The sequence below is a fragment of the Malurus melanocephalus genome, unplaced genomic scaffold (assembly GCF_030028575.1).
Source record: "Malurus melanocephalus ecotype Western Australia unplaced genomic scaffold, MMel_1.1 scaffold_4, whole genome shotgun sequence".
Taxonomy (NCBI): Eukaryota; Metazoa; Chordata; class Aves; order Passeriformes; family Maluridae; genus Malurus; species Malurus melanocephalus.
The window spans coordinates 959060-985622 of NW_026623236.1; the positions used below are offsets into that span (position 1 = coordinate 959060).

The following is a 26563-nucleotide window of genomic DNA, read 5'->3' on the forward strand; positions in this document are numbered from 1 at the left end:
TCTCTGGGGAAAAGGTTGTCTCTAGGACCCGGGTGGAGAAAAGAGAGGGGGGAGGGGGTTTTGCTGGAACTTGGGAGTGTTTTGCTCCCATTGAATTCATTCAAACCACCACACCTATCCCTTAAGTAACTGTRTTCAGCCAGGGGGAAAGTCGACAGGAAATCCTCCACATTTTGTGCATCCTGTCTGCCTGTCAGGCCTGTCCCAGGGAAAGCAGGGTGAAGTTCCAATGTTCTCTGTCTCTCTCTTTCACTCTGTCAGGAATAGGAGGATTTCCTCTCCATGGCTGTATCTTCCACAGGTGCCCTGTGCCACCTGCCATGCCCTGCCTTGACTGGTAGTGCTCTCTGAGGGATTCTTTTATAGGTGATGGCAGGGAAGGGAGAGGCTTGGTCATTGTTGCTTGTGACCTGCCCAGGTCTTGTCACAGCTGCAGGCTCCTGGCAGCTCTCTTAGCTCCCCTGATATTTCTCTGGTTTGGGAAATCCCATTGTGCACTGCACCAGAGAGCTCCACTGCCATTTGTGCCAGCAGTGGAGKTGCTCACCTCAGTGACACTTGTGCAATGTGAAACAACCAGCAAACTGAAATGTTAATTATTTGAAAGCAAATCCTTTAAAACAAGGATAATAATTTAAGCATRAGCTAGGCTGAATAGGCAGAAGACAAGTCTAGCCCCAATATCCTGCCTGCTACAGAAYCTGTTAGCAAATGCCTAAAAGAGTGTCTAAAAGCAAGGTGCTTATTTAGTAGCTATTCCCCTGGTATGCATCCTAAATTCCAACAGGTTTGGGATGTACAGTCAGGTTTTTTATCTTTGTGTGCTGTAGCCTTAAAAGATTTTTTTGTCTGTGAGTTTATCTGATCACTCTTTCAATTCACATAATCTCCTGTCATTTAAAAACCCCTGTGGTGGCAATTTCCATAGCATAGTTAAACTATGCCCTGTGAGGAAAAAAAAAAAAAAAAAAAAAAAAAAAAAAAAAGCCTCCTATTGTTTGTTTTAAATATACAACCTAATAACTTCATTTCATACCTTTAGATCTTATATTACAAGGAATAACAATCATTTTTAGTTCATTTCCACCATGGCACTCTTACAAACATTATCAGACCTCCCTTGACCACCTTACCCAGACTGGAGGGACTTACCTTGTAGAAGCTGTTCCATGTGCTCCAGAGATTTCTCTAGTTCAATTGGATCTGTTAGAGTTAGGAGGAAATCAGAACTGCATTCTGCATTCAAAATGTGGGCATGCTGCAGGCTTTTTTAGAGTGGTGTAGTCATATTTTCTGTTTTGCTATTTCCAAACCCCTGCCGAAAAYGAATATAAACTGAAGAACACATCATGCGCTTGACATGCTCCAGCATCTCTGAATTAAAATATACGCATGAGTTTTCTCCAGTGCATAGTCAATAGAAAGATGTTTGCTTATATGTAATTTTAGATATCATTTAGCTGTCTGAGAGATCAAAATATAGTGCCAGGTTCTGATGTGAGTTATACTGAGGATACTCCATTGAAGTTGACAGGTCCAATCAATATACAGCAGAAGTGGATTCATGACATTCCCTGAATACTATACATGCACAGACAATTACTGCAACTGCTCTCATTATGTAACTTCTAGGAGATATATTCTAGCTAATAAGTTTCATGCACTAAGTAGTCTGTGTATAATTCAGATCAAGTAGTGTAATCCAAATTAATTGTATCCTTTATTTGTTGCACTTTTAAAACATCAAGTAGCGCGAGAACGCACCAGAATGCAAATTACTTCAAAATGTAGGAAGGTTCTGTAGCAGCTTCTCTTTGCAACAGTGTGTCTGACTAAAGGGAAGGCATTTCAGATTTGGAGTTTTCAGCTAAAGCATGCCACATCTATGTGGCAAACCACAGACAGACAGACAGTCATCTTGTGATATGCCTTTCATACAATGAGAGTTTATTCCACTCTGCAAAAACTGTGAAATTATTTTAATAATTTTACTGTGTATCCTTCAGGTACAGATAATTTGGTTTAGATACATATACTTCAGATATCCTAGGTGATAAGGCATTGTAAACATCAGAAGTACTGTAAGCATCTCTACCTCCATGTAAGCATCTCTACCTCTATGTGGAGAAAGGAGGAAATAAGTATAGCACTATATTTGGGTGTATTTTCCTTTGAACATAAAAGTAATTTACCTTCATATTTTTATTTGGGATGTCAGTCCTAGGGCTGATCTCTGCCTTATGTGGAGATTCAGGATGACACTGTCTGTCTCTATTTCAGGGCTTTCAGATGAAAGCTATATAATGTGGGTAGATCATTAGTGTATCAACACTGATTATTGTGGGACACATTTTTCAGTCCCTTTCTACAAGACCTGAAGGCTGAAGACTGTATCAACTTTGTCAGTGGACAGAAGACAAGCCCATTGTTACAACTCTTGCACCTGCAGAGTACTGGTGCTTCAGGAAAACACACACAGGAGGAAAACACACACAAACAAAAAATTTCTCAGGAGGTGGAAGTGGATAGGTTAGTAATCTTTACTTGTTTGTTCAGAAAGGCACTTTTTTGGCACCTRCTTAAGGCATATACTCCCCAACACCTCCTCTATCCCCTTTTTTTAGACTGTGAATAAAAACACTTGTCCAATCTCTTAACCAATTTATTCAGTTTTGATGCCAGCAGTACATTTGTCTAAACACACAATCTAGCTGGCATGTGACTTGCTGAAATGGATTTACCACAGGAGTAAGAGGACTTAAATCCTGTATTGTTCAGTGCAGAAWTTTTTTTCTGAGACTTCGAGATATACTGTCATTACAAATGCAAATTGTCTGTTGCATTGTGAATGCATCGAACATATTGTACATGTGCAGATTAAATTTGAAGCATGTCAACAGAATCCACTTGTAGGCCTTGTGGACCACAGTGGCTTCCTTTGTACCCTTTTACTGTTGAGTGGCCACAATCCCTACTACATAAAGCTCACTGTTCAGACATGGCACAGTGCAGACCATCGCTCTTTCCCCAGTGTCTGCTTTCAWGTTTAATGTGGTGTTGTGCAAATGTCCTTCTTCCATGCACTCCTAGACAAAACCTCAGTGAAACACTTCAGGTGTTATCTCCAGACATTGTCATCATCACCTGGTTTGTGGGGTTTTTTAGGCAACACTACCGTTACGCAGGTGTGAAGTGGTACTAAAAAAAAATCGGTTACCTTTAATTTACCTTTCTGGGCAGTTGGTTGGTAAATGCAAACACTCAGGAAGATTCAGATGAGCAGTAGCTCACACAGCTGGACTCCAAAGAGGATACATTCAAACCATTTTGAGTTTGGAAGATGAGCAGACACATTAATAAGYCCTAAGGTAATAAACCTAACAGGATGAAAAGAACCTTAGGCTAAGACTAGATTAGAAGAATCTAAAATATACACTAAGGAGGTGCTTGTTACATCTTCTTTTAAGAAGAGAACCTCCATTTCCTAAATCTGTACTTGACTTTATTTGACTCTGTAACCACAGTGATTTTCCCACATCTTAAAATAAAAGTGAAAACTGTTAAGACCAAAAACATGCATTACTTTATAGTGATATAGAAGATAGCYCTGTGAATTATAGAATTTTCAATATACACCTTACATGTACCAGCTTAGCAACATCTGGRTTGGTTAGTTTTTGTTTGTAACAAGATCATAAAATCTATAGAAAAGCTTTGTTTTTAGCTATTTATGTATTGTGTTACATTTGTTATTAGCTGGGCATATACAAAGTCACTGCAGCTCAACTCTTTGCTCAGATTTGTTGCATTGCCCCAGTTTAAGTTTTGATTATTATATGAGATAGGGAGGATACCCATGACTCCATCTTCAATGGACTTTGTCAGACCTCCTTCCAGTCATTGAAACTTAAATCCAGAGGTTTTATGAGTTTTATGTTAAGCTGTTTTGGCCATCAAATGTTTCTTCTAACCTGCTCAGAAGAGCCTTAGCATCAACTCTCATAAAGGTACTTAACAGGTCGTTGCTCTGTTGTTCTTGGCTGTAGCCTTTATTTAACAGCGAATTGGCTGATATATAAAACATGGACAGCACAGCTATGAAGACCTGTACTGTAGGGTTTTTGTCTAGTAGTTCAGTGGTTAGAAAGCTCACCCAAGACAGACAGAGGCTTACCCAAGGTGAGGTCTCATCATTGCAAATTCAGAACCTTCTCAGAAGGAATGAATCTCTGTGCTGTAAGAATGAAATCTCAGTGCTGTAAGAATGAAATCTTCAGGCTGTAGGGCATTTTGGAGTAAGGAAGGTTTTCTAATTCCCTCTATTCACCATTAGTCATGTCCTTTCCGATTATAACTAAATATTGGTTGTCAGAAAGGGATAGACTTCTCTGTTTTACATTATGCAGTTAAGGTTTTTGCTGAAGAGAAAGTACACAACCAAAGATGCAAAGCATCAGTCCCTACAACCCCTTTTCACCTCAGACTGGCCAATTACTGTGAGTCTGATCTCAGTCAAGAGCCAACAGCAAACTATGTGCCTTTGTCCTACTGAGGTATTTGTATCAAATGTGTTTTTAATGTGCAGCCGGAAGATAACATTAAAAAAAAAATATTTGGTGCAGGATCAGTCAGGATGCATGCTGACTCACCAAAGRGAGAATAGGGAGATAAGAATTACTGTTATTGAAACAGTTGTTAATTGGCCAGTCAGGTACAAAGATAACATCTGATCTAACAAAGAGACATCTCTAAGGAAGAAAAGAATACTCATTTTAATTAAAAGGGGTGGTCAGATAATCTCCTAAATAAGAAAGAAATCAATGCATTTGAAGAAAAACAGATTAGATCTGTTTAGGCTTCTGGGAAGGACTTACAAAAAAAAGGATTGGTTATAAAAAGCAAGKGTTTTACACAAGAAAAAAGGACATAACCTGAGGCCTAACAAAGAGAAAATAGAACCCTTTATAAACTAAATGTTTAAGAAATCTTGCAGACTAACAGCTTGATAAAAGGTAAGRCGTAATCTCCATGTCAGTAGAGCAAATGTCAGGAGTTTTTTTGTTTAAGTCTTGCTTGCTTTGTTTGTTTTGTTTTTTATTTGGTTGGGTTGGCTTGGGTTGGGKTTTTTTGTGTCTTATAAACATTTGTAACTGTGTCCTGTTTTTTGATTGGTTGCTTTTTTTATTTCAATCTTGAGTTAAGATTTTTTTCAAAGTGTAAGGGGGCAGAAAAAGGCCTTTACTCCTTTCTTTTAAATTGTACACTAAGGCAATTTATCTCTAATSGCCATAGCCCACAGCATGTTCTTCACAGAACCCATGGGTAGCAGTTGTGGGATAAACAGTAGGATTGTGTAAGAGCAGCAAGTGGTATCACAAGATACAGGGGAGGAGATGCTGACAACTATGAGGGTTCTTAGTCATGCAGCTAAGATATGAAGGAACAAATATGAAACCTGAGGATCTTCAGAGGACAAGCAATATGGGTGTTTGAATACTTAATCTGCAAAAAATTTCTACTCAATGGAGTAGGAACTGGAATGTAGATGACAAATCCTGTCTCCTTCCAATTTGGCTACAAATTCCATGTTTTGCTTTACTTTCTGGCTAAATGCATAATTCTGCTTCAACAAGAAGGGGTGAGGGTACTCTCACAGCAGAATATGCTGTAGTGTGGGGTTAGGTCATCTGCTGCAAATCTGTATCTATTCAACACCCCTCAAAAGCAGCAAGAAATTGAACTCAATTTCCGCTTTTCTCTATCTCAGAACCACTAAGCTGTTAGATGAAAGGRAGACTCTCCACACTCCACCTTCAAGTGAACCTAACTGGAGATTTTGAAAGGTGTGGTGAACATGTAGGTCCAAAGGAGAGCTCAGCTCTCTTATGCATCACCACAACGAGCATTATTTCAGTGTCTGACCACTTAACACATTTGCTTCTGCCATTCTTATTTTGTGGCTTAACGTTTTTCCTGTATCTTCTATATTTTTCCTACATTATTTCCTGGAGCCTAATCCAAAGCATGGTCTGAGGAGATTGGACATGTACTTATTTTAGTTTTATCTGTACATTTAGTGTAAGATAGCAATGGATGTTATAACAGTAACAGTGATGGAAACACAATCTCTTTTCTTCCCYTCAATTCTGTTCTGCTCCGTGCTGGTGATGCTGGCCTTGAAACTTGAACTAATGATACTACACTTTATTGCTGGTCTTTTGGAAAAAAACATTAACAATAGATACTCCCCTCATACAGGCTTTGGCATTCTTAATTTCCAAGATACTTCTGAGCCCCTAACCTTTCCCAGCCTCTGGCAATATACAATTTATGAAGTTCCTTTTTGCTAGGAGTCCCTGTGAATAATAGTACAGTATGAAAGATTTTGTAGGTTGATCAATTGGAAAGCACTACATGACAATTTTTCCTTAGTTCACCATAAATCTACATGCATATTTATAGTCCAAACAAAAGAACACGAAAGATTTTACTGATTTTGTGAGGAGTGTGTTGCATCAAGAGTGTAGAAATTCGGCAGAAAATAAACCCCTTTGCAGCTAGTCTTCAGAGATCAGAGGGGCTTAATTTCTGTTTATAACCAATTCAGTAGTGTAAGTCTGCATTCAATGAGATATCAGATGCACCAGCAGTGTGGGTATCAYTATCATTTGCTGATTCACAAATGCTATCGTTTACCAGTTCAAAGCTATAAATCTGGCCAGGGTCAATAAGAACTTTCATGAACAGATTCACAAATAATGTGGTTTACTGTTTAAAGCCTSTAAGTCTGATTGAGTTCAATAGGAACTTCCATGAACAGATTCACTAATAGGGTCATTTGCCTATTTGACACAGTAAGTCTGGTTGGGTTCAATAAGAACTTTGCTTTGCAGTTTCTAGGGACTCAACAAGATKTTCTAGACAAGATAGGAAGGGACAAGATAACCCGGAAGGGAAATGAGGCGTTTTGTCTGCTCCAATCATTCTGGAGGTCCACAAGGAAAGAAGACATAGTTCTCAAAAATCCTAAATAGATACCAACATCCTTTGGCAGTGTGTACACAGGAGGAATGCCAGTACTTTCTCTGAGACCATCTACAGAGTCAGACAGAGATAAAACTATGGAAAGTGATTGTTTTCCCTCCAATTTTTTGATGCAGTGATACTCATCTTCTTAGAAGATTTTCTATATAATTTTGAGAAAAGGGGAAAAATGCTCTTTTTCAAATGCAATCCATTAGGCTTGTTAAAATACAGAAATAGAGCTGAATGATTGTTGTTTATCCAATGTTGTTCAAAAACATGAATGAATCCCATAACTCTAAGAATGATAAGTCTGTGTTGTAGCAGTAGTACAGAGGACCAGTAATCAAGAACTATGCAATAGGAGGCAGGAAACTTCTGTAATTTTTTCATCCTGGTTTTGTCATACAATTTATTTGGAATTTCTTTTCATTTTACACATTGGTACATTTGCAGTATGCTAATAAAAGGGCAACTATTGATTACARCACAGTTCAAACATGCTGTGTGCTAGATCATGCCCTATACTGTATGGACAGGGAAGTAGTAAAATATTACTGCACACATTAGTACTCACTTCCATAACTCCCCTTTTGATGAATCATTTGTTTATAGTAGCCAAACAGATAACCAAGGCAACTTTTGATCCTTCCCATGGAACTTTCTATAAATTGTCCCTTATTAGAAAGGTAATCTAACAATGTATGATCCTAACTACAGTGGCTATGTTATAAATCCTACYTTTTAGGGTTTAATACCTAGTTTAAATCATGTTAAAATAAAACTTGGTTTCTGGCCCAGATGTACATTTGTTTAACAAAACAATTATTCATATAGGATTTATTTTTAATATAAAGATCAGTGAGAAAATTAAATTTTCAAGGATTTCAATTTTCTTTGATAAAAAAAGAAATTCACAGGTATGTCTTTGACAACACTGAAACAATTCAATGTTTGATTTGGAAAAGTGGCCTTAGCCTTCAGGAAAATAAACACCCTATAGTATTCTGGTTGGAGATGTACTTGCAAAATATTCATCACCCAGCTTGTTCTTCCAACACCACACAAATTCAGACGTCCTTTTTGGGACACGTGCAGTATGTTAGACATGTAGTCATAAGGCAGTTGGTTTTGTCCATTTTATTTCTTTTCATTTCCACAATTTCATGCATTGTTTTTTCTAATGGTGTGAGGGGAAAGAAAGCCCTAGGTCATAATGACCTGATGTTAATCAAATTTACAATTTCAGGGTAAACAGTATTTTTTTAAACTGCAGTTTTATGTGTGACATTATTAAGGAAAGTGTGTTCATATCCAAATTCTCTTTGTCCTGTTTTTCTCTCTTTCTCCATTTTTTTTAAACTTTAGGAAAAAACTGTAGAGATATACCAGATGTTACCATATACTGCTGATAGGAGTAAGACTGATCACAGAAGAAATTATGCATGCTAAGAGTTAGGTCATGTCTCAGATATATGAACATGCACAATTGAAAGAAAACTCCAGCAGTTGAGCCTTCCCTATGACTTCCCTGGGATTTTAGGTCCAGGTGTAAAGAAGCAAGCAGGTGTTGGAAGGACTTTATCTTCACTAATGTGCCAGCTAGCACATCTGAACAGGCACAGTGATATATATAACCTGCTATTCATAAGGTCCATGAGCTTCTTTCTTGCCTTTTGCTAGGCTAAAAAATTCTGATGTCTGCATTTTCTTTGTGCTTCTTATCATTATATGTCATTCTTTACTGAGAATGGAGTTGGAATACCAAGTCTATCCTAAAGGAAAAACAGCACCTATTGAAACAGAAAAAAAAAAGTATGGAAATGTACATGCACAAGAATTAAGAAGAATTAAAATCATCTCAGCAGAAATAATTATTTCTTAACTTCCATGTAGTTTGCTTTGCACAAAGCTGCAATTAAATATTAAATAACAGATTTTTGCAGTTATTTAAGCAATGTAACAATGTTCAAAAATCTTTCTTATCCTAATTTAGCCAGTTATCAATCATGACTCAAGTAGGCTACCATTGTAGATACATAGCAAGATGTTAACTCTTTGCTCATGACAACAAAAACCTAGTTGCTAGTCTGGGAAAAAGCTTAGGTGTTGTTATCTTCCTTTGTCTCACAGAATGTCCATTAAAAATTTAAAATCTTTCATTTGAAAAACATTTATTCAAAATAAACAAATAAAGTAGACAGTGTACAGTATGAGGTGAAGACCTTTATTAAGTGAGTGCGTTTGATAACAAAATCACAACTGATTTTTTTATATCAGGAAGTTAAAGTAAAAAACTCAATGCAATTAGTAAGAGATATATATTATTAGTTATAAAAAATCAATAATAAGTGATTAACCATGTCATGAGACTGAGATAAATTCTACAAAATAAGGGAAACAGTTGCTAGACTATCAAATGTGGCCTGATTGTCAGACTGTCAGATAAGCAATTGTGTCTGTAAATGAATTTTTTGTTTCACAAAGATGTTCCTGTCCTATCAACCACATTTCCATTTTGATATCTGAGGTAGTAATATCATTGTTTTCAGTAGTGAGAATAATTATGCAATATTGCATAATCTATTATTAAAGAGTRAAACTCACATTTTTTCTTCTATATCATACATAATTAAAATAATTTTCTATACATCATTTGGCCATTGTTTTTGTTGCATAGAACTAAGAAAGTCACCTTAAACTCTGAAAGGGACATTCCAACATTCTACTAGCTGTAGACTAGAGAATGGAGAAGGGCACACTTACAGGCAAATATTGGAGATGAGGGTGTGTTTTGTGCATTTGTTAGCCATAGATCCATAGGCTCAAATTAAATTCTCCTTAGACCTTTTTCCCCTACTTCCCTGATTCTCCTGCTTTTTTTCCCTGCCTCAACTGCAGGATGACACAAGATCTGCAATGGTGAATCTATGCTTCTTGGGAATTCCTTTGCTTCTATCATGGGAATTCTGCCAGGTTGATTAAATCATCTGTAGCTCAGTAGAAGAGTACAAAAATTGCCAATAATGGGCATGAAACGACATCTATATTTGCTACATATTTTCAATTCAATAATTGCCCTTGATATAAATAGAACATGTGTTAATGGTACCTGTCACTCCTTTATAGTTTTCTGCATAACAAGAAAGATCCACAGGAATAATAGGTGCCCTTTTGCATATTCATATGATAACCCTAAATGTTAGACACATAGTCAAAGAAAATCACACCAAAAAGGAATGAAACTTCTAAGTATGAGATATATTCTGATTAGACCAGAAGAGCTGCATTACAAGAGGGACCAATCATAGATGGAGGACTACATAAAAAGTGTTGCATTGAGATGTACTAAAAGCATTATATTAKTTTTAATTCCGTATTTCCATTCCTTATTTACTTTATACCTAAAACCAAATAGTTGCTTTATTTCAACAAGTCAAAATTACCAGCAACTCCAAGGGAATTAGTAATCACACATTTGCCGTTCTGCTGGAATGAGCATCATGCAACAAATTTCTGTTACATTTTTCTTCTGGTCCTGCTTATTACTCCATYTCCCTCATGAACTTAGTTTCAACAGGCTGCAAACATGTTTATTAAAGAATTTATTAATTTTCTTTCTTTTTAACTGCACTGGTTAGGAGAGAAGGAGCTTATTTAATCACTGAATTGTCATCTGCAACATATACAAACATAGTTCTAAGCAAGAAATTGAAGTGTATCAGTGAAAAAAAATGAGCAATAAAATGTAAAAAGTGACTGAGTCTGCTCCTGCTATGTCAATTGATGTCTTATTTTTGACTCCAATCAGACTGCTTTGTTCATTTCAGATTGCTTTTGGAAATTCCACAAAAATTTTCAGTTGTATTGAAAAAGTTTTGCAAAATATGTAGTGTRTTTGTGGCTCAGCTACTCTATGACTGGAAATTTTGTATTTTCAATGACTTAAAAAACTGAATGAGCCACTCTAAACCTGCTGGACTGCCCGTGATTTACAGTAATTTAAATTTAATTATAATTTTGACAAATGCTTTATTTTAAAATAAACTGGTATCTTTGATTTTATAATTAGAACTTGTCTAACTCTTGTACATTGGACACCATCTGCAAGGATTTAGTCTAACTGGATGTATTGTGCATCCAGTGCTTTTCAGCATAGGGTGAATTCAGTTTATTAAGTCTGATTCGCAGGATGAATAATACCATCCTTTTGTTTTTAAATATGCCAATTTCTCTTCAGCTATCAATCCTCAATATTTAATCAGCAAAGATAAATGCAATTCATTTGGCCTTAACTRTGTGTCTCAATAAAAGAAGAGACAGGAAAGCTAATAAAATAAATTGTTTAAGTTATCCAGAAGATAATGTTTCTAAATTTAAAATATGTAACTATATTTTTCAGAGTGGGGGTTGATTTAGCCCGTGGCTCTTTGAAAGACACAATTTGTGAGGGAAAGCTAATAAACTGCCTTAGTGGCTTGAAGAATTGGTGATTTTCTCTCAATTGTTTCCCTCAGTTGCTGTTTGTTTTGTTTATTACAGGATTCTGTTTCGAAGACAATAGTATGTAAGGGTTACATCTGGCCTGTTCAAAAACTAGTGGCACAAAATGCTGAGGTGGCCTGGGGTGAACTRCACTCTGAGAGCAGGCTTGGGATAACAAATCGCCTTTGCATGAGGGCCCTGGCATGTAGAATCACTTACAGAGGTGTGTTGTCAAGGCAGAAGAGGTGAAACAAGGGTGGTTACAGGGACTGGAAATTATTATTCCCCCACCTTGTTTCCTCGACCTTCATTTTTCTTTTTTTTTAAAGTCATTTAGTGACCTGAGGTGAAATGGACAGGAATTGACAGCACACATGCTGCTTCTGGCAGCAGAGTCACTGCAGTTGCTCCTTGGACATGAAAGGAGGGGGAAAAAGATGAAAGAAACCCAGTTGTTCTGTAAATATAACACATGTAAAGATAATATGCTTGCTTTAGTTGAAACCAACCCCTTTTTCCTGCAGAAATTATATCCCCCCCTACTGCAGCTCAGAAAAAAAGGAGAGATGATTTTTTGTCTCTCCCTCTCCTTCTTGCTTGCACAAAGAAAACGTGGGTTGATACCATTTTTATTGTTCTGCTGGGGTGGGTTTCAGACCTCGCATTAGCATATTGAATGTCTAATTGAATTTGGGGGCCGTGTTAATCATCTTGTTTTGTTTAGGGGTGGTTGGTGAAATGTGCCAGCAAACGATTGCTTTGGCTTGGGGTTAGCTTGCTGCTGCCACCCCAAGAAATAGAACCGAGAAGGGGGAGGGAGCCGGGGAAAGGCGAGTTGACTGAGTGATGTCTGGAGGGCGAACTCGTGTGTCTCTTTGGTGATGTGTGCTGCTGTACTGAAATCCACCCCTCTGCCGGAGCTAAGGCAAGAGTTGGAGGCATCTGATGCTGCCGTTTCCAGGGTGAAATTTCTAAGGCTGATAGCTAAAAACAACAACCAAAAAATCCCCCAAATCCTCAGCAAAAATAGCAGTYAGAACAGAAGATCCGGCATCTCTCGGTCCAACTGGCATAACCCAGGCAGACGTTTGAGAACCACATGCTTTTAACCTAGCCACACACACGAAGGGGGAGGGTGGGCGGTGGAAGAAGAAAGGGAGCAAAAAAGACACTGCAACTACCGAACATCACATTTCTCACAAAAGGCCAGAAACAGTGCCGGTAGGAAAAGAAAAAAAAAGAAAAAAAAAAAAAAAAAAAAAAAAAAAAAAAAAAAAAAAAAAAAAAAAAAAAAAAAAAAAGAGAGAGAGAGAGAGAGAGGAAAAGCCTCCCCCTCTTCCCCCGATGAGTTTTTCGCAGTGCTCTGGTGAGGCTCGGAGGTGGCTGGCAGCGCAGGGGGCGGCTGCTGCCGCGGCTGGCGGGGCTCCGCGCAGCAGCTCCCGGCGCTCAGCACCGCCGCCCGGACAGCTCCGCGCCCGCCCTGCCCCACAACAAGTCCCCAGCGCTGTCCGGAACTCCGCGGCGCGCTCCTCGCGGTCCCCCCGCATTGTCTCCTCAGCGAACCGGCCGTCAGGCGTAATTACCCCCATTTCCCCCACCCCCTCCTCTCTCTCTCCTTTGCAGGAACGACTCTTTGGGAACCTGGTCCACCCAGGGATGTAAAACTGTGCTTACCGATGCATCCCATACGAAATGCTTATGTGATCGTCTCTCTACCTTCGCCATTTTGGCTCAGCAACCTAGAGAAATAGTAAGTAACAAAGAGGGGGCAAAAATCCCGTTTTAATGCAAAAGGGACTGCGGGGGGGACTGCGGGGGGAGGGGGGAGCTGGTCCAGCTTTCCTCTCAGGTATATTGCAGACGTTGCATTGAGGAATTGTTTAATATTGCAGGTAGTCAAATGTTAGTCTCCTGGTGTCTACAGTGTATCAGATAAATGAATTCCAGATTCTGTGATATAATTAAATCCTTGTGAAATTTGCATGCTCTCGAACTCTGTATTTTTTTTTTAAGAGAAAGCCTTGTAATTGTGGTGCAAATGTGTGGAAAACTTTTGTATTGAACAATTAAGGGAACGTACAGGTCTCTATTATTGCTGTTGGTAGGAAAAMCCTAGATACTGTAGTTAAACAGATTGCAGATCTGCATTGGACATTTTCAGCACAGATTTTCTRTGTAGTCTGTTGATATGATGTAAGAAAAATAATCAAGTTTTTATGAGAAAGAGGGGACATTAAGTGTATAAGCAGACACTCCCAGTATTATTGAATGGAAAAACAGATGACAAGCAAATATTTGTGAAGTTATCTTGCTAAAGCAAGATTTCATTTTCCTGAATTTGGAAACATATGAGCAGACTCTTTTTAACAGCAAAGTAAATCCATTTGGAAAAAAAGTGGTTGAAATAAAATACTACTTTCTGCCTGAGATCTGGCCTAAAAGTACATCTGCCTTGTATCCTATTTGAGTGACAAAAGCTATAAAAGCTATCTTSTTAAATGTAATTTACAATACATCCTTGAAGCTTAATAAGCATTTTGGTAAACCATGCATGATATCCTTTAAAACTTTTAGATCTATTTTTTTCCATATRTATTAGCAAAACCCATGTCTATTTCAGAAGATGAGGACATATACATACAATGGAAAAAATTGACCTGATATCTGAGGATAATAGTTTCCCTTACAGCAGGGAAAGCTAGTTTGCTTTCAAGGTCATTCATTTATTTTCATTTTTATTAATACAGAGAGTAAAAAATGAAATAATTCTGAATTTGTAGGGTTTTTTATGGAAGGCTTATGATACTGTTGCCATAGATATCCTGCCCTTCCTTCTAGGCAGTCATAGGCCCTAGGAAATTAAACATGTGACAATAGTGGATTGAAGTCAAAGTTATTAGAAGTTAGAAAGTTTGGTCGTTCTGCAACAAGCATGTATCAAATTCTGGGACAAATTATTGGATAATCTTTAATATGTTAGAGTGAAACCAAGCTGTATGTTTAATGCACAATTCTGAATATTGCTGCTTCTGAAGAGAAATATATCTTTAAATTAATGTTAACTGRAGAGTCATTTAAACTTGTGCTAACATCATGGGTTCCTGTTACATTGTAATATTACTAGCTTTTTTTCAAGGTATCATGCGGATATTACAAGGCATTTTAAAGCTCAGCGGCCTATGAGGAATGTATTGAGCAGATTTCAGAGTTATGTATTTAGGAATTAAGTKGATTTCTTCATAAGTAACATTACTGAAACTATCTGTGGCAGTTTGTCTGCTTTTAATTTTGCTTTTGATGCTTTTTTTTTTTTGCATTTGACTTGTTGGTTTAATTGCTGGAGGATGTTTTTTCTTCATGGTTGTCTGTCATAACTTACAGATCATGGAATCATCTGGCACACCCTCAGTGACCTTAATAGTAGGCAGTGGTCTTTCCTGCTTGGCCTTGATCACYCTAGCAGTTGTCTATGCAGCATTATGGAGGTATGTAATGGGTTGAGACAGCAAAATGTAAATASTGTTGTTATATTTAGTTGAATTGCAATTTAAAGAGAGCATTAGATCCTACACTTATTGTTTGGAAAGTTAATTAAAAAAAAAAAAATGGAAAGTGTAATGCATGCTTTGGTGCCTGAATTTGTTGATGTGATTGGTCAGTTTTACCCTSTTGGCCTGATGGTATAGTCCACTTTTGTCTTCTTCCTCTTCAGTGTGAATGGTGTTGCTCTTTTGGTGGGATATTCATAGTGCTAAATGAAAACTGGATTCTCATATATGATATATTTCAYGTGAGGCTTCTGGCCTATGCCTTTAACCGCTTTTCTCCCTTTTACATTTTTAAACAAAACTTACATATCAAAGTCTCACATTTAGGGAGGTTCAGTCAATTGATTTTGAGTTTATTCAYATCATTTATAAGTTTGAATATAGAACACAAAGTTAAATGCTCTTAAATAGTGTAGTGGTACATTCCAGTGGCAGATTTTCTTTCCATCCTGAGTTTACAATATTAAAATGTTATATTGACCTAAAAGTGCAATAAATACTTATGGATCAAATTAATTTGAGAATAATGAGGAATAGTATGATGTCTTAGTGCAGAAGAAACTCAAAAGTAAGATGAAAAGTCATGCAAAGAAATTAATATTTCTAAAAAGTTAACATGGATTCTCATTTATTTTTTTTTCAATAATAAAAGAAAAAACAGAGTTTTACGAAAGTTATAAGAAACAAGGGCACGAAATAAAAAACCTTGGAGTAATGTAAAATCAACCAATAGAATTGTSCTTTTAGAAACAGTTTGGTAATTTTATACCCATTTCTCTATCACCCTTGTGTACCACAAAGACTCACAGGATTAATAATATATATAATTATTAAGAATATCTAGTTATGTAAGTTATGATAAAAGACTATAGAAATTATCAGTTCTTGTCTGTCAAAACTAAGAATGGGAGTATTTCAGGATATAATTCCCATCTGAAGAATCATAGTGTTATTTTTGCACTCCCTGATATATTTAGCACTTGGATAGAGATACTGTCATGTTCAGTGGAACTGGTCTACTCCATTATTTAAATTAGGTATATGGAAGAAATTCTTTATTGTGAGGGTAGTGAGGCACTRGAACAGGTTGTCCTTAGAAGTTGTGGATGCCCCATCCCTGGAAGTGTTCAAGGGCAGGTTGGATGGGATTTTGAGCAAGCTGGTCCAGTGGAATGTGTCCCTGCCCATGCCCATGGCAAGGGGTTGTCACCAGATAATTTTAAGTTCCCTTCTAACCCAAGTGATTCTATGATTCTGTGAACTTCTAAGTGGAGGTAARATGTTGTGTCTTATGGCTTAGGTCAATGCTGTGAGCCCCTGCTTGCACTGTGTTTACTCARCCACTAAGCTCCTTTGTAGTCCATGGACACTCAGTGTTGGGAATTGGCCCAGGTGAATCAATACTTAACAAGTTAGAAAGCAACAGCATGCTGTCTGTGTGAACAAAGGTGCTGGACTTCCTGTATTTGTTTGCAAATACACAGAAYTAGCCTTAAGAATGTTGCTAAGGAAGAATGTGCATTGTGGTATCAGGATTGTTCTGTCTAATTAAAAAAATGTGATGCTGTATCAACTTGATATGCGAGCCAAAAAGGGCTACGATTAGTTTAATGTCCAAAGCTCAGCATTTCTTGTGGGTTCAGTGGCCTTCTTTATTACTTTCTCAGAGTTAACTGTGGGTGTGCAGCTTAGGAAGAGACAGTAACATTAACTGAACTCCAGTGAAAAGTATATAGTAGAAACCATTGAATATATAGAGATTTGGCATGGTCTTAAAAGTAAATAAATACCCTTAACTTTCATTTGTTTTGGTGGTCAGCATTTACTGTTAAAAGCTCTACAAATCAGATCAGAAAGGTACTTCCCTTGTAACCATAATCATTGTCTGGCTGTCCTGTAGYATATAAAAGGGTGTATACAGAATACACTTGCATCTTGAATGGAAATATGTGATAAGACTATTTGACTTTTTAATCTTAAACATACTGTTAAATGAATATGATGACTTTGCTAGGGAAACTGTGGTGTTCACTGCTATAATTTAATCTTTCTGTACACATTTGGCTATTTTTGCATTCAGACATATGAAGATATTACAATACTATTGAAGCATCGASATTAATGTTATCCTTATCCCAATAATGTGTTTCTAAATTCATTGCCATAATATCATCCACCAACCTGCATTTTATTTATGCATCATGGACCAAGGCTTCTGTTTATGTAAACCACCATATTTTTGCTGAAGTTGGTAATTATGAGTGGTCTGTGCCAGCTGTGGATATTCCCAGGGACAAGCAGAGAGCATAAGAAGTTCCTGACATGAATGCATGTAAGCCCATTATTATCAGTATGGTGTTAGAACAGTGTTGCCAGCAGTTTTCAAMAGAATCATTGGTAGATTATTTTTAAAATATATCAAGATATTAAGTGGGCATTGTGGAATATCTATCAAAATATCMTAGTTCTGATGTTTGTATTGTGATTGCTCTCTAATACTCTTTCTGAGGACATGAAAGAGTGCCTCTCAGAGTATCTCCAATATTTAATGCAAGAAATAAACCAAAGCTTTGTGTGAMTTGCTGGTTGTTTTCCTTTTAGAAAAGTTGTATCCTCTCTTTGTTTATTTGAACAGGTACATCAGATCTGAGAGGTCCATAATTCTGATCAATTTCTGCCTGTCCATTATCTCATCAAATATYCTTATCCTGGTTGGACAAACTCAGACACATAATAAGGTATGAGATGGATTGCATTACATTTGCCCTTAAAGATTAATATYATTGTTTTATTTGTGTTTAGCTTAGAATAATTACATCCATTTTGTCTTATACTCATAGGATTTGGTGGTTTTGGTAAAATATTAAGAAACAAGGGAAAATATTTATCATCTTTCATAGTCTTTTTTTTCTCTTCCAAAAATCCCTTTTGGTATTGTTCCCTCTAGATAAGCTGTGTTCTCTGTGGTAGACTTGTGTKTTTTATAACTAAATTTCAAAGCAAAAAAGTTCAAAGGCTCAACATCAAAAGCACAAATTCTGCTTCATTATAATARTTGTAATAGGATTGTGCTACAATGTTTTTGTCTTTTTATTAACACACTGGTACTCGAAAGGCAAGTAGAAATTGCTTAGAAGTTAGAGTACAATTCTTGAAAATGTGCAGAAACAGACATCATAACAAGCCATAGAACTGTTAGATCTCTGACTGATGTAGCTATAAGAAAGTAATAACCCTGCATACCTTACTTAGTGGTGTATTGTTGATTTATTAATAATCTGAGCATCATTGTCATTTGTGCCCCTCATGAAAAACAGAAGGCTTGTGACTGTTTTGAGGAGTCACCCAATGCCTGGTGATGCTGGGCAACTTTCATAAGTGGCAATAAGTGGTTGCTTAAAATTAACCATAACTGCAGGATTGCTTGGAATAGAAAATTGTATGTAGTTGGTTGTCTGACCAATATGTGATAGAATGCTGWTAAGTTCTGGGCTAAACAAGTGGTTGCAAAGTAGTTCTTTTTCCCACTCTGCTAAACTACTTAATGCACTGCTCTTCTTGATTTTTCTAATATCAAACAATATAATGTTGATAATCTGCTAGAGGTTTACTAATGTTCTTACAACACACCTGTAATTAATCATTTCTTCTTTTCAAATAAGTGCTTAGCAGTTTAGATGCCAGAAGTCTCATAAATTGAWTGCAAGTCACATAGCTGTACTTTGTAAAACATATCCAAACCAAGCATAGTCATTTCCAGCAGATAATATAACATAATTATGGAAACCAATATATTAATATGATTTTAAAGTTTTGAAAATGTATAGAGGTACAAATAAACAAAATATGGATTTCCAGAAGAAACCCATGTRACTCTCACAGATTTTATTAAGGGGGGAAGAAAAGCAATGTGCCAGCAACTTCATAGCACCAGAGTACAGAAGATTAATCCTCCCTAGAATTTCAGCACTAACATGCATAGCCATATATACTATTTTATTATGCATTTTAAGAATAGATATGGCTCAGTAGCTGCAAGTTCCTGTGTGCATTACTACTGTAGAGTCAGGATCTGAGGGCATCAGAACTGTGTTGGATAACACATTTCCTAGGTATGCTGGCAGCCTTTCTCTGGTGCTTGACTCGGGGATCTCTGAACTAAAACACACCCTTAATCAAGTTCCTTTCTATTAATCTCCTTGAGCTCCCTCACTTCTGCTTCTTGGACTCCTCAAAGTACAGAGATATTACATTGACACATTTCTGAGATCCAAAAATGCAGATGTTCAAATGAAATAATTGACAGAAAAAAACTTATCACAATGTTTATATTTTTAATATACAGTCTGAAAAATTACTGTAAAATACCACTTTTTGCTACACTTATCTTCTTTTTGAGTCCACATCTTGCTTTTGATACATCTACCAACCAGGAGCTTCTAGCCAGGGAGCACCACTAATGGATCAAAAGCAAAATACATTTTTCATATCAAGCAAGACATTTCTTGTTACAGACCAAAATTATTTTTATCACAATGTTGACTGATACATGAATATACTGTAGCTCCAAGAAGCTGGCCTGTGAATGCACCATCAACAGAAATGGCCAGCTAAAGCCACTGTTTAGTGAAAATTTATTCATATCAAAGCAATCAGATCTGAATATGACTTCATTGTGTTTGTAAGTAGGGATGTATTTAGGCATCAGATGTGCTTGCATTCAAGGCAAGACTTTTTTTCATTTTCAAGATTGTGTATGACCCCAAAAAGCCAGGGTTTGGATTTTAGTCCATGCAGCTATATTACAATACTGGCATCTGTAGGAAAAAWTATGTTTTCATTTTGCTGAGCTGGAAAATTAAATCTGTAAATGGAATCTTTAGAAAGAAAATCAGGCCTATGATTTAAGATTAAAAATATTTTACACTTGTTTCTGAGATTTTATTATTTGCTAGAAGTGAAACCATATAAGTTTTTATTGTTTAATAAATTTGTGAGAAATTTCGRGACTATTTTATTAAGACAATGTAATATTCAAGTCAGCAAAAATTGTTTGCTGAATAAAGGCTGAAGTAGTGCTTTATGGCAAGAAGATGAGCTCTCTTTTTTTGGTGTATTAGAGAACATTTGAGAAACAAAATATGCCAAGTTTGAGTTATTTACTCTGTTCCATTCTCATTCCTCGGTTTTTGCTATTCTTATGCTATTGGAGCACCYAGTTAATGTCCACATGATGATGTTAATATTCACAGTGCTGAAGCATATTCCTTTTTTTCAATGCTTTGGTTTTGCTCTGAGTTTAAATTGTCTGTAGCTCTATATTTGTGTACATTTCTTTTTGGAGTAGGTCCCTGTAAATGTCGTCAAAGCTGAATTCCAGTTTAAAGTTGAACAGTATGGAAATTAAGTATACCAAAGATGTATTTATAGCAAGCAGCATATTGTTGATTTGTTTGCAGTTTGTGGCTTCCTTTATCTGTATTAAACACTTCACCAATTACTTTTATTCACTTCAATGCTATTCAATCTCCAGGAAAATTGTGTGGCTCATTTTAGTATACCCATTGACATCTATGACAAAGAAAAAGATACTGAGTATCTTGGTCTAGTTAACTGCAGATTTTTTGTTCTTTWCTTTCTGTTTTAAATAAGTCATAAACATTCTAGACTGTTAGGTTCAGCTCTGCTCTTTGAGGGCTGAATGTATAATCAATGTTTTTGCAAAAATTTCTTTTAGTTAAAGCTAAGTGAGTTTGAATGTTGCATTCCCTTTGGTTCAGCTAAATTCTGGGGTTTTTTCAGTAAAAAAGATCATCTCCCATGGGCAGAAGTGGAAAAAGTGTTTACTGAGGACATGTAGAAGGAATTTGCATTCTTTCAAGCTACAATAGAGTCTCCATTTCCAGTATTACCTGTTTAAGAGGGATTTTTTTTTGTCCYGTTTCAGTAACCCAAGGACACCAACAGTAGAACAGAGGTGTAGGCCGTGGGTCTTTTCATTTGGTTTTAGAGTAGTTTTAGAGTAGTTCATGGAGGGGAGTTTCTCTAGGAAGATTTGGATTGGGATAGCAAAAAGCCTTTTGTCAACAGAAAAGCTGTGCCCCTTTAGCAAAACRTGTTGTGCATTTTGTTGAAGGACACAGCTGGGAAATGTTCTGCTTTTTTCATTATGTTTTCCCAAACCTTTCAAAACACAGAACTTTATTCAATGCTTTCTTAATGCTTCAGACTGTGTAAAAGATTTCTGTCTTGTCAGGTCATGTTTTGTAATACAGGTCACTGAAGGCTGAAATTACAAAAATATTATTAAATTAATTATGTGTCATGTTTAAATATAGTTGGTGTTATACTGTGCATGAGGATATTAATTTACTTTAGTATTTCTTTCTGTCTCTTGTTTTCTTTCTGGTGTTGAATGTTACCCACATAATCATATTTAAACATTACCATATGCAATTGCTAGACTATAACAACTGAATTAAGTTTTAACTCTGAAATTAAGTCTCCAGAATTAAGGAAGGGTAAAACTTCTCATTTATAACCTAATTGTTCAAATATCTGTTACTTCACAAATCCTATGAGATGTCCCTACTATCKACAAAGGCATTAGATATTTAGTTTGAAGAGACTGACAGGTCTTTTTAGGAAATATCTAAAAGTGATTTGTGGCTTACACTGTATCATAACTCTTGCTATATTATGTTTCCTAATGTTCTTCTTGCCATCAAGAAAAAATGCTGTATTTCTTCTTTATGTGGACCTTTAAAGTTTAAGCTGTAAACTTTTACTATGCTTCTGATCCCATTTAATGAATCGATTCTTTCCCYACCATAAGTTATTGGTTAATATTATGTGGATTTTTTTTCCAAAATTCTCTTTCCTTTTATAAACTTTCAGAAAATATCCTGGCATTTTCATGGTTTTGTGTAAACAAAAACACATGTGCTGTTTGATATAAACAATTCCTGTACATCTATTTTTCCTGTGAAGTAAACAAAGATAAATACAGTTTTAAATAAATCATAGAATTCCTTATAGATGTGAGGAAAAAGTTAATTATTTTGTATATAATCTGATTCTGAATATAATTAAGRTTCATTGCTGAATTTTAGGTCACTTGTGAGAAAATGTCCTATTTTAAAATATTTTTAAAATCTATATTTTTAAATGCTGTAAGACTCAGCACATTTTGCTAGCCCTTATCAGGTTTCTCTGTGCCTACCATGGAAAGAACAGGGAAGATGTTAAGGCAAGATTTATTAACCCTGATATTCTGTGTCATCCGTGTTTACTTGCAATATTCAGTTTATTATATTATTATATTTTGAAATTCATCTCTTAGACCATACCTTAAAGGATATGGAAAAGGTCCTGATCACCTCAAGACAGACTGTCAGTAGCCTGACATTGTAAACAAGCAAAACCYCATAAAAATGTGTAGATAATAAGATTAGAATGTTCACTAAATAGCCTGACTGGACGAAAATAACCCACTTTTAGTATTTTTTTTAATAGAGGTGTTAGGTTGAAAGAAACACAAGTAGAGGTGGAAAGAAGCTGAGAAGCCACAGCAGCCCATTCCCATAGCACTCTGAAGTAGCTGACTGAGAAAATAGAGCTCCCTCAGGTTTTGAGAGACGGTGGGTGGTGGGATCCCCTGAGAAACCWGCAAATGTTCAGGTGATACTAATGCTGCCTTTAACCACGTGGCTGTTGCCCCATATCTGCCACTGACTTACAGATGCAGGCATCGTGGCAATATATCTCCTAGGAAACAGCGGGGGAGACCTCAGAGCAGATGGAATGAGCAGAGAAATGATGCTAACGCAGCATTAAGGTTGTGTTAGAAAATCAATGAGGAAGTAGGGAATTCAGTATGTCAAGCAGTAGCACTCCATATTTCAAGTCTTTCTGTAGAACTTCAAGGAAATACCCTCCATTTAAGCAGCTGAAGCCCAGGAAAATATTTCCTTTCATTTTTTGACTTCAAATTAACACCTAGTCTGCTGATTGTCGTCTTTTTCTTTGTGTGTTTGTTTTTGARCAGAGGGGTCATCCATCCCAGAAAMACACCAGTAACTAGGTCAGGAGTCATAGTGCACTGCACCACACACYTCTGTCTGCTGTGTGTTTCGAAACTCAAAAACAACCAAAGGGAGAAAAGCCAACTCAACTGAATAACTATTACAGGARTAGGTCTGTTTAAGCAATTYTGTTTTACCATGCCAAATTCTGACAAAACCTGTTAACATCAGCTGAATTAACTACCTGCTTTTAGATTCTCAAGAGAACCTCTGGGAGTCGATCTTTCTTACCCAAGATCACTAAACATTGTCATTCATGTTACCGTTACCTGCCTTGGAGGAGAAGGTAACATTCTTCTCAAAAGTGCCTGTCAGACTGTTTCTCAAAATACATCAACTTTATCATTCAGTTTGCTACATCTAAACAAAACAGGCATTTTGATTGTAAGCAGGTTACAGGGAAGAAATTGGGTAGATATTAGGAGCATGTGTTCTCTGCCTCCAATCCCCAGAACCTTTTAAAAAAGCTCTTTGAACTATTTTAGAATTGTTCAAGTTGGAAAATCTGCCCAACTTCATTCTCTAGGTAGGGTCAGCTGTTAGGTCAAAGAAGGTTGCTCAGGACTTTWCATAATAGTCAAGTCTTGAAAGCCTCCAGGTGTGGACACTGCATATCTTCCTTGGGAAACTTGATCSGCTGCTTGACTGTTTCCATATATCTGGTATGGAACTCCTTTYGTTTCTTTTTATGCCCATTGTCCCTTGTCATCCCACTTCACATCCCTGTGAGGAAYCTGGCTTCATCTTGTCAATGACCTCTTTATAAGCACTGTTTCTTCTTAGATTCTGTTAGTTCAGACTTTCCTGAGGAGCTCTCTGCTGTCCTACTCTTCCCAAAATTGTGTGATTTTTCCTCCTTGATCTTCATGACCTGTTTAGACTGGTTTTTTTCTCTTTCAGAATTCACCCCCACAGCCCTAAGGAAAATAGCTCATTCTCTAACAAACACCTGTTTGAATAATTTCAGACAGTCTGTTGATGACTCAAGCAGCTATTTTTAGACTTCACACCTTTTCACCCCTCACTTTTGCCTATTTATTGAATTTCAGTGGAAAGAGGAAAGTAGTTAACTGGAAATAGATCAATCTACAAATAGTTAAATGTTCRTGTCTTTCACTTACATAATCTTTTAAGAAAGAGGAAACAATAAACATTGCTAGGCAACAATAGTAAAAATGATATAATAATATCATATGGAGTTACCATAGTGATTGACATCACAAGACTAAAGTGTTTAAGTAATAATGATAACAGCCACACCAAAACCAGCATTAAATTACTTGTTTATTTTCATTCTAATATGAAAGTTGAATTTCAAATGCATTTTTGTATGTGAATTACCCTTTCTAGGAATCTAGGTGTAGAACACCTTTGCCACATAAATCCAAACAGATACAGAAACACAGTAAGGTCTTTTTAATAGATATCTGGTAAAATAATACCTCAAAAATCACAGCTCTGAGATAAATGAAATGCAAAAGTTATGCCCTACAACAATAATTATTACCTTATTACTCTTTCTGTATAATAGAATTAATAGAAAACAAAATCGCTTTTAAAGAACTATCATTTAACAAACAGTGTAAATTTGGTGCAAAAGATTGTCTRCCTTTTGTACTGGATTTTATTTATACATTGCTACAACTCCCTGTTGTGTCTGCATATTTTTAGGAACATATGGTGTGCTTTAACCTTGACATGTACTATGAAGTTCATTTGTATAGTTTTGCATGTTTTTCCTTTTATTCTTGTAGATCACAGTTTTTAAGCCCTATATCTTGCAGTCAAGTCAATTAGGGTATTTTATCAGAAAATGGCTATTGGATTGATCTGATTCAATGACTGGTCTGATCAGAGTTTTATTCTCCTTTCCACTTTCTGTCTTTTCTTCAAGGTAATGTTAAGTGAAATTTCAAGTGGGACAAGCAWTATGCAAATCTCTGTTCTAGACTGTGACTAACAATAAGGTGGAAAGACAAGAATGATCCRACAAATTCTTACTTTTCCTGCTATTTCTTTCTCAGAAAGAAATGGTGGTTATTGTGTGCCAAAGTCAATGAATCACAGCAGGGTTTTGTCACAAGAGGGATGCTCATCTTGTCAGATAAAGGGACTCCTAGGTATGACCAGGGCAACCAAAATGATGTACCCAGAGATCCTCTTAGTGCTAATGCAAAGGGCATGTAATGCCTCTAATTTTAGACTGCTGATGAAACATGACCTTTTTATGCTCTTGTTTTCATGGACATGCATGCTTATTTTGTTGAGTCTCAGTGAGTCATTCCATAGACATTAAGCCTGGTACTGACAAATTTGACAGTAAATGTGCTCTAGTATTTTTCTCCTCTAATGGTTTTGTCAAAATWCATATAAAATTGACATTGTGGATRAAGAAGTAGGTATTTYGTGGAATTTAATAGAAAATTATGCTCAGAATAATTGTTGAAAGAAAACTGCAAAGGTAAATTTACAACACATATATTTGGCTATAATCATGGACATTTTTAATGAATGTAATTGTGAGATTTCCAGAACCCTGCAGGGAAGTGTACATGTTTGTAATAAAAAGGCCTCAAGCTGTTAAAACTGATAGAATTCCTGTAATGTCAAGAAAGTTCAGTTTGCACTAGACTTCTGGGTTTAAAAACAGGATGGAAAACATGTTRGTATCTCTCTCTCCTGAAGAAAATTGAAATATATCTGGCACAAGCAGTCCAGCAGTTGGAAGGAAGTATGAATAAGGTTGGCACAAAATGTTTTTCCATTAGTAAGTGATTACATWTCTGTCTCTAATTAGTAGCATGGCATATAATTTGTGCTCTATGCTTTTCATTTCATGAAAAATCACATCTTCAAACTATCACATATTTGCTAAATAATTTCTTTAAACTAGAAATCTAAATGGATACATTATTCTTTAAATACCACGTAGAGTTAGGTGAAAGATTAGAATGAKAATGGCTTCCTTAACAAGCTTAGCTAAGCCATACAGTGCAACAAAACCTGATGTGTCAGAACATACAGCTATTGAAACTCGGGTTTTAAAAAAGATGGGATTAATTGTAAAGCTTTTATTTGTTAAGTTTTTATTTGCATTGACATTTTACAGTTCTTATATTTAAGAGGGCTTTTAAGTCTCTCTCTTTTACTGTATATCCTCTTATGTCAAGTCAATCAGAATTCAGGCTTGAGTGTTAGCAATTTAATTATTGTTATAAAACCTTAATTTTGGCACTGCGTATTTTTTAAAGTAAATACAGAACAGTAATAACATTTCACTAAACTGAACAATCCAGCAAGGCATTGCAGTTGTACTACAATAAAGGAAAACTGGTTTTACTAGGAATAAGARTTAGACCTTGGTATCTTGATGGAGCATTAATGATGGACAAGAACTATTGTTAGACTCATTTTGTTTCTCTT

The 26563-nt window shown here is 36.3% G+C and overlaps 1 protein-coding gene across 4 annotated transcripts in view; it reads left to right on the top strand.

Moving 5' to 3' along the window:
* LOC130575117 (adhesion G protein-coupled receptor B3) overlaps positions 1-26563 on the top strand; it is a 224077-nt gene that overhangs the window by 114252 nt on the left and 83262 nt on the right. For all 4 annotated transcript variants that reach the window (XM_057368800.1, XM_057368808.1, XM_057368816.1 and 1 more), the window contains exons 7-9: positions 13132-13258; positions 14890-14993; positions 17692-17794. In XM_057368800.1, coding sequence (XP_057224783.1) covers positions 13132-13258; positions 14890-14993; positions 17692-17794 — 334 coding nt within the window. The remainder of the gene's footprint in view (positions 1-13131; positions 13259-14889; positions 14994-17691; positions 17795-26563) is intronic.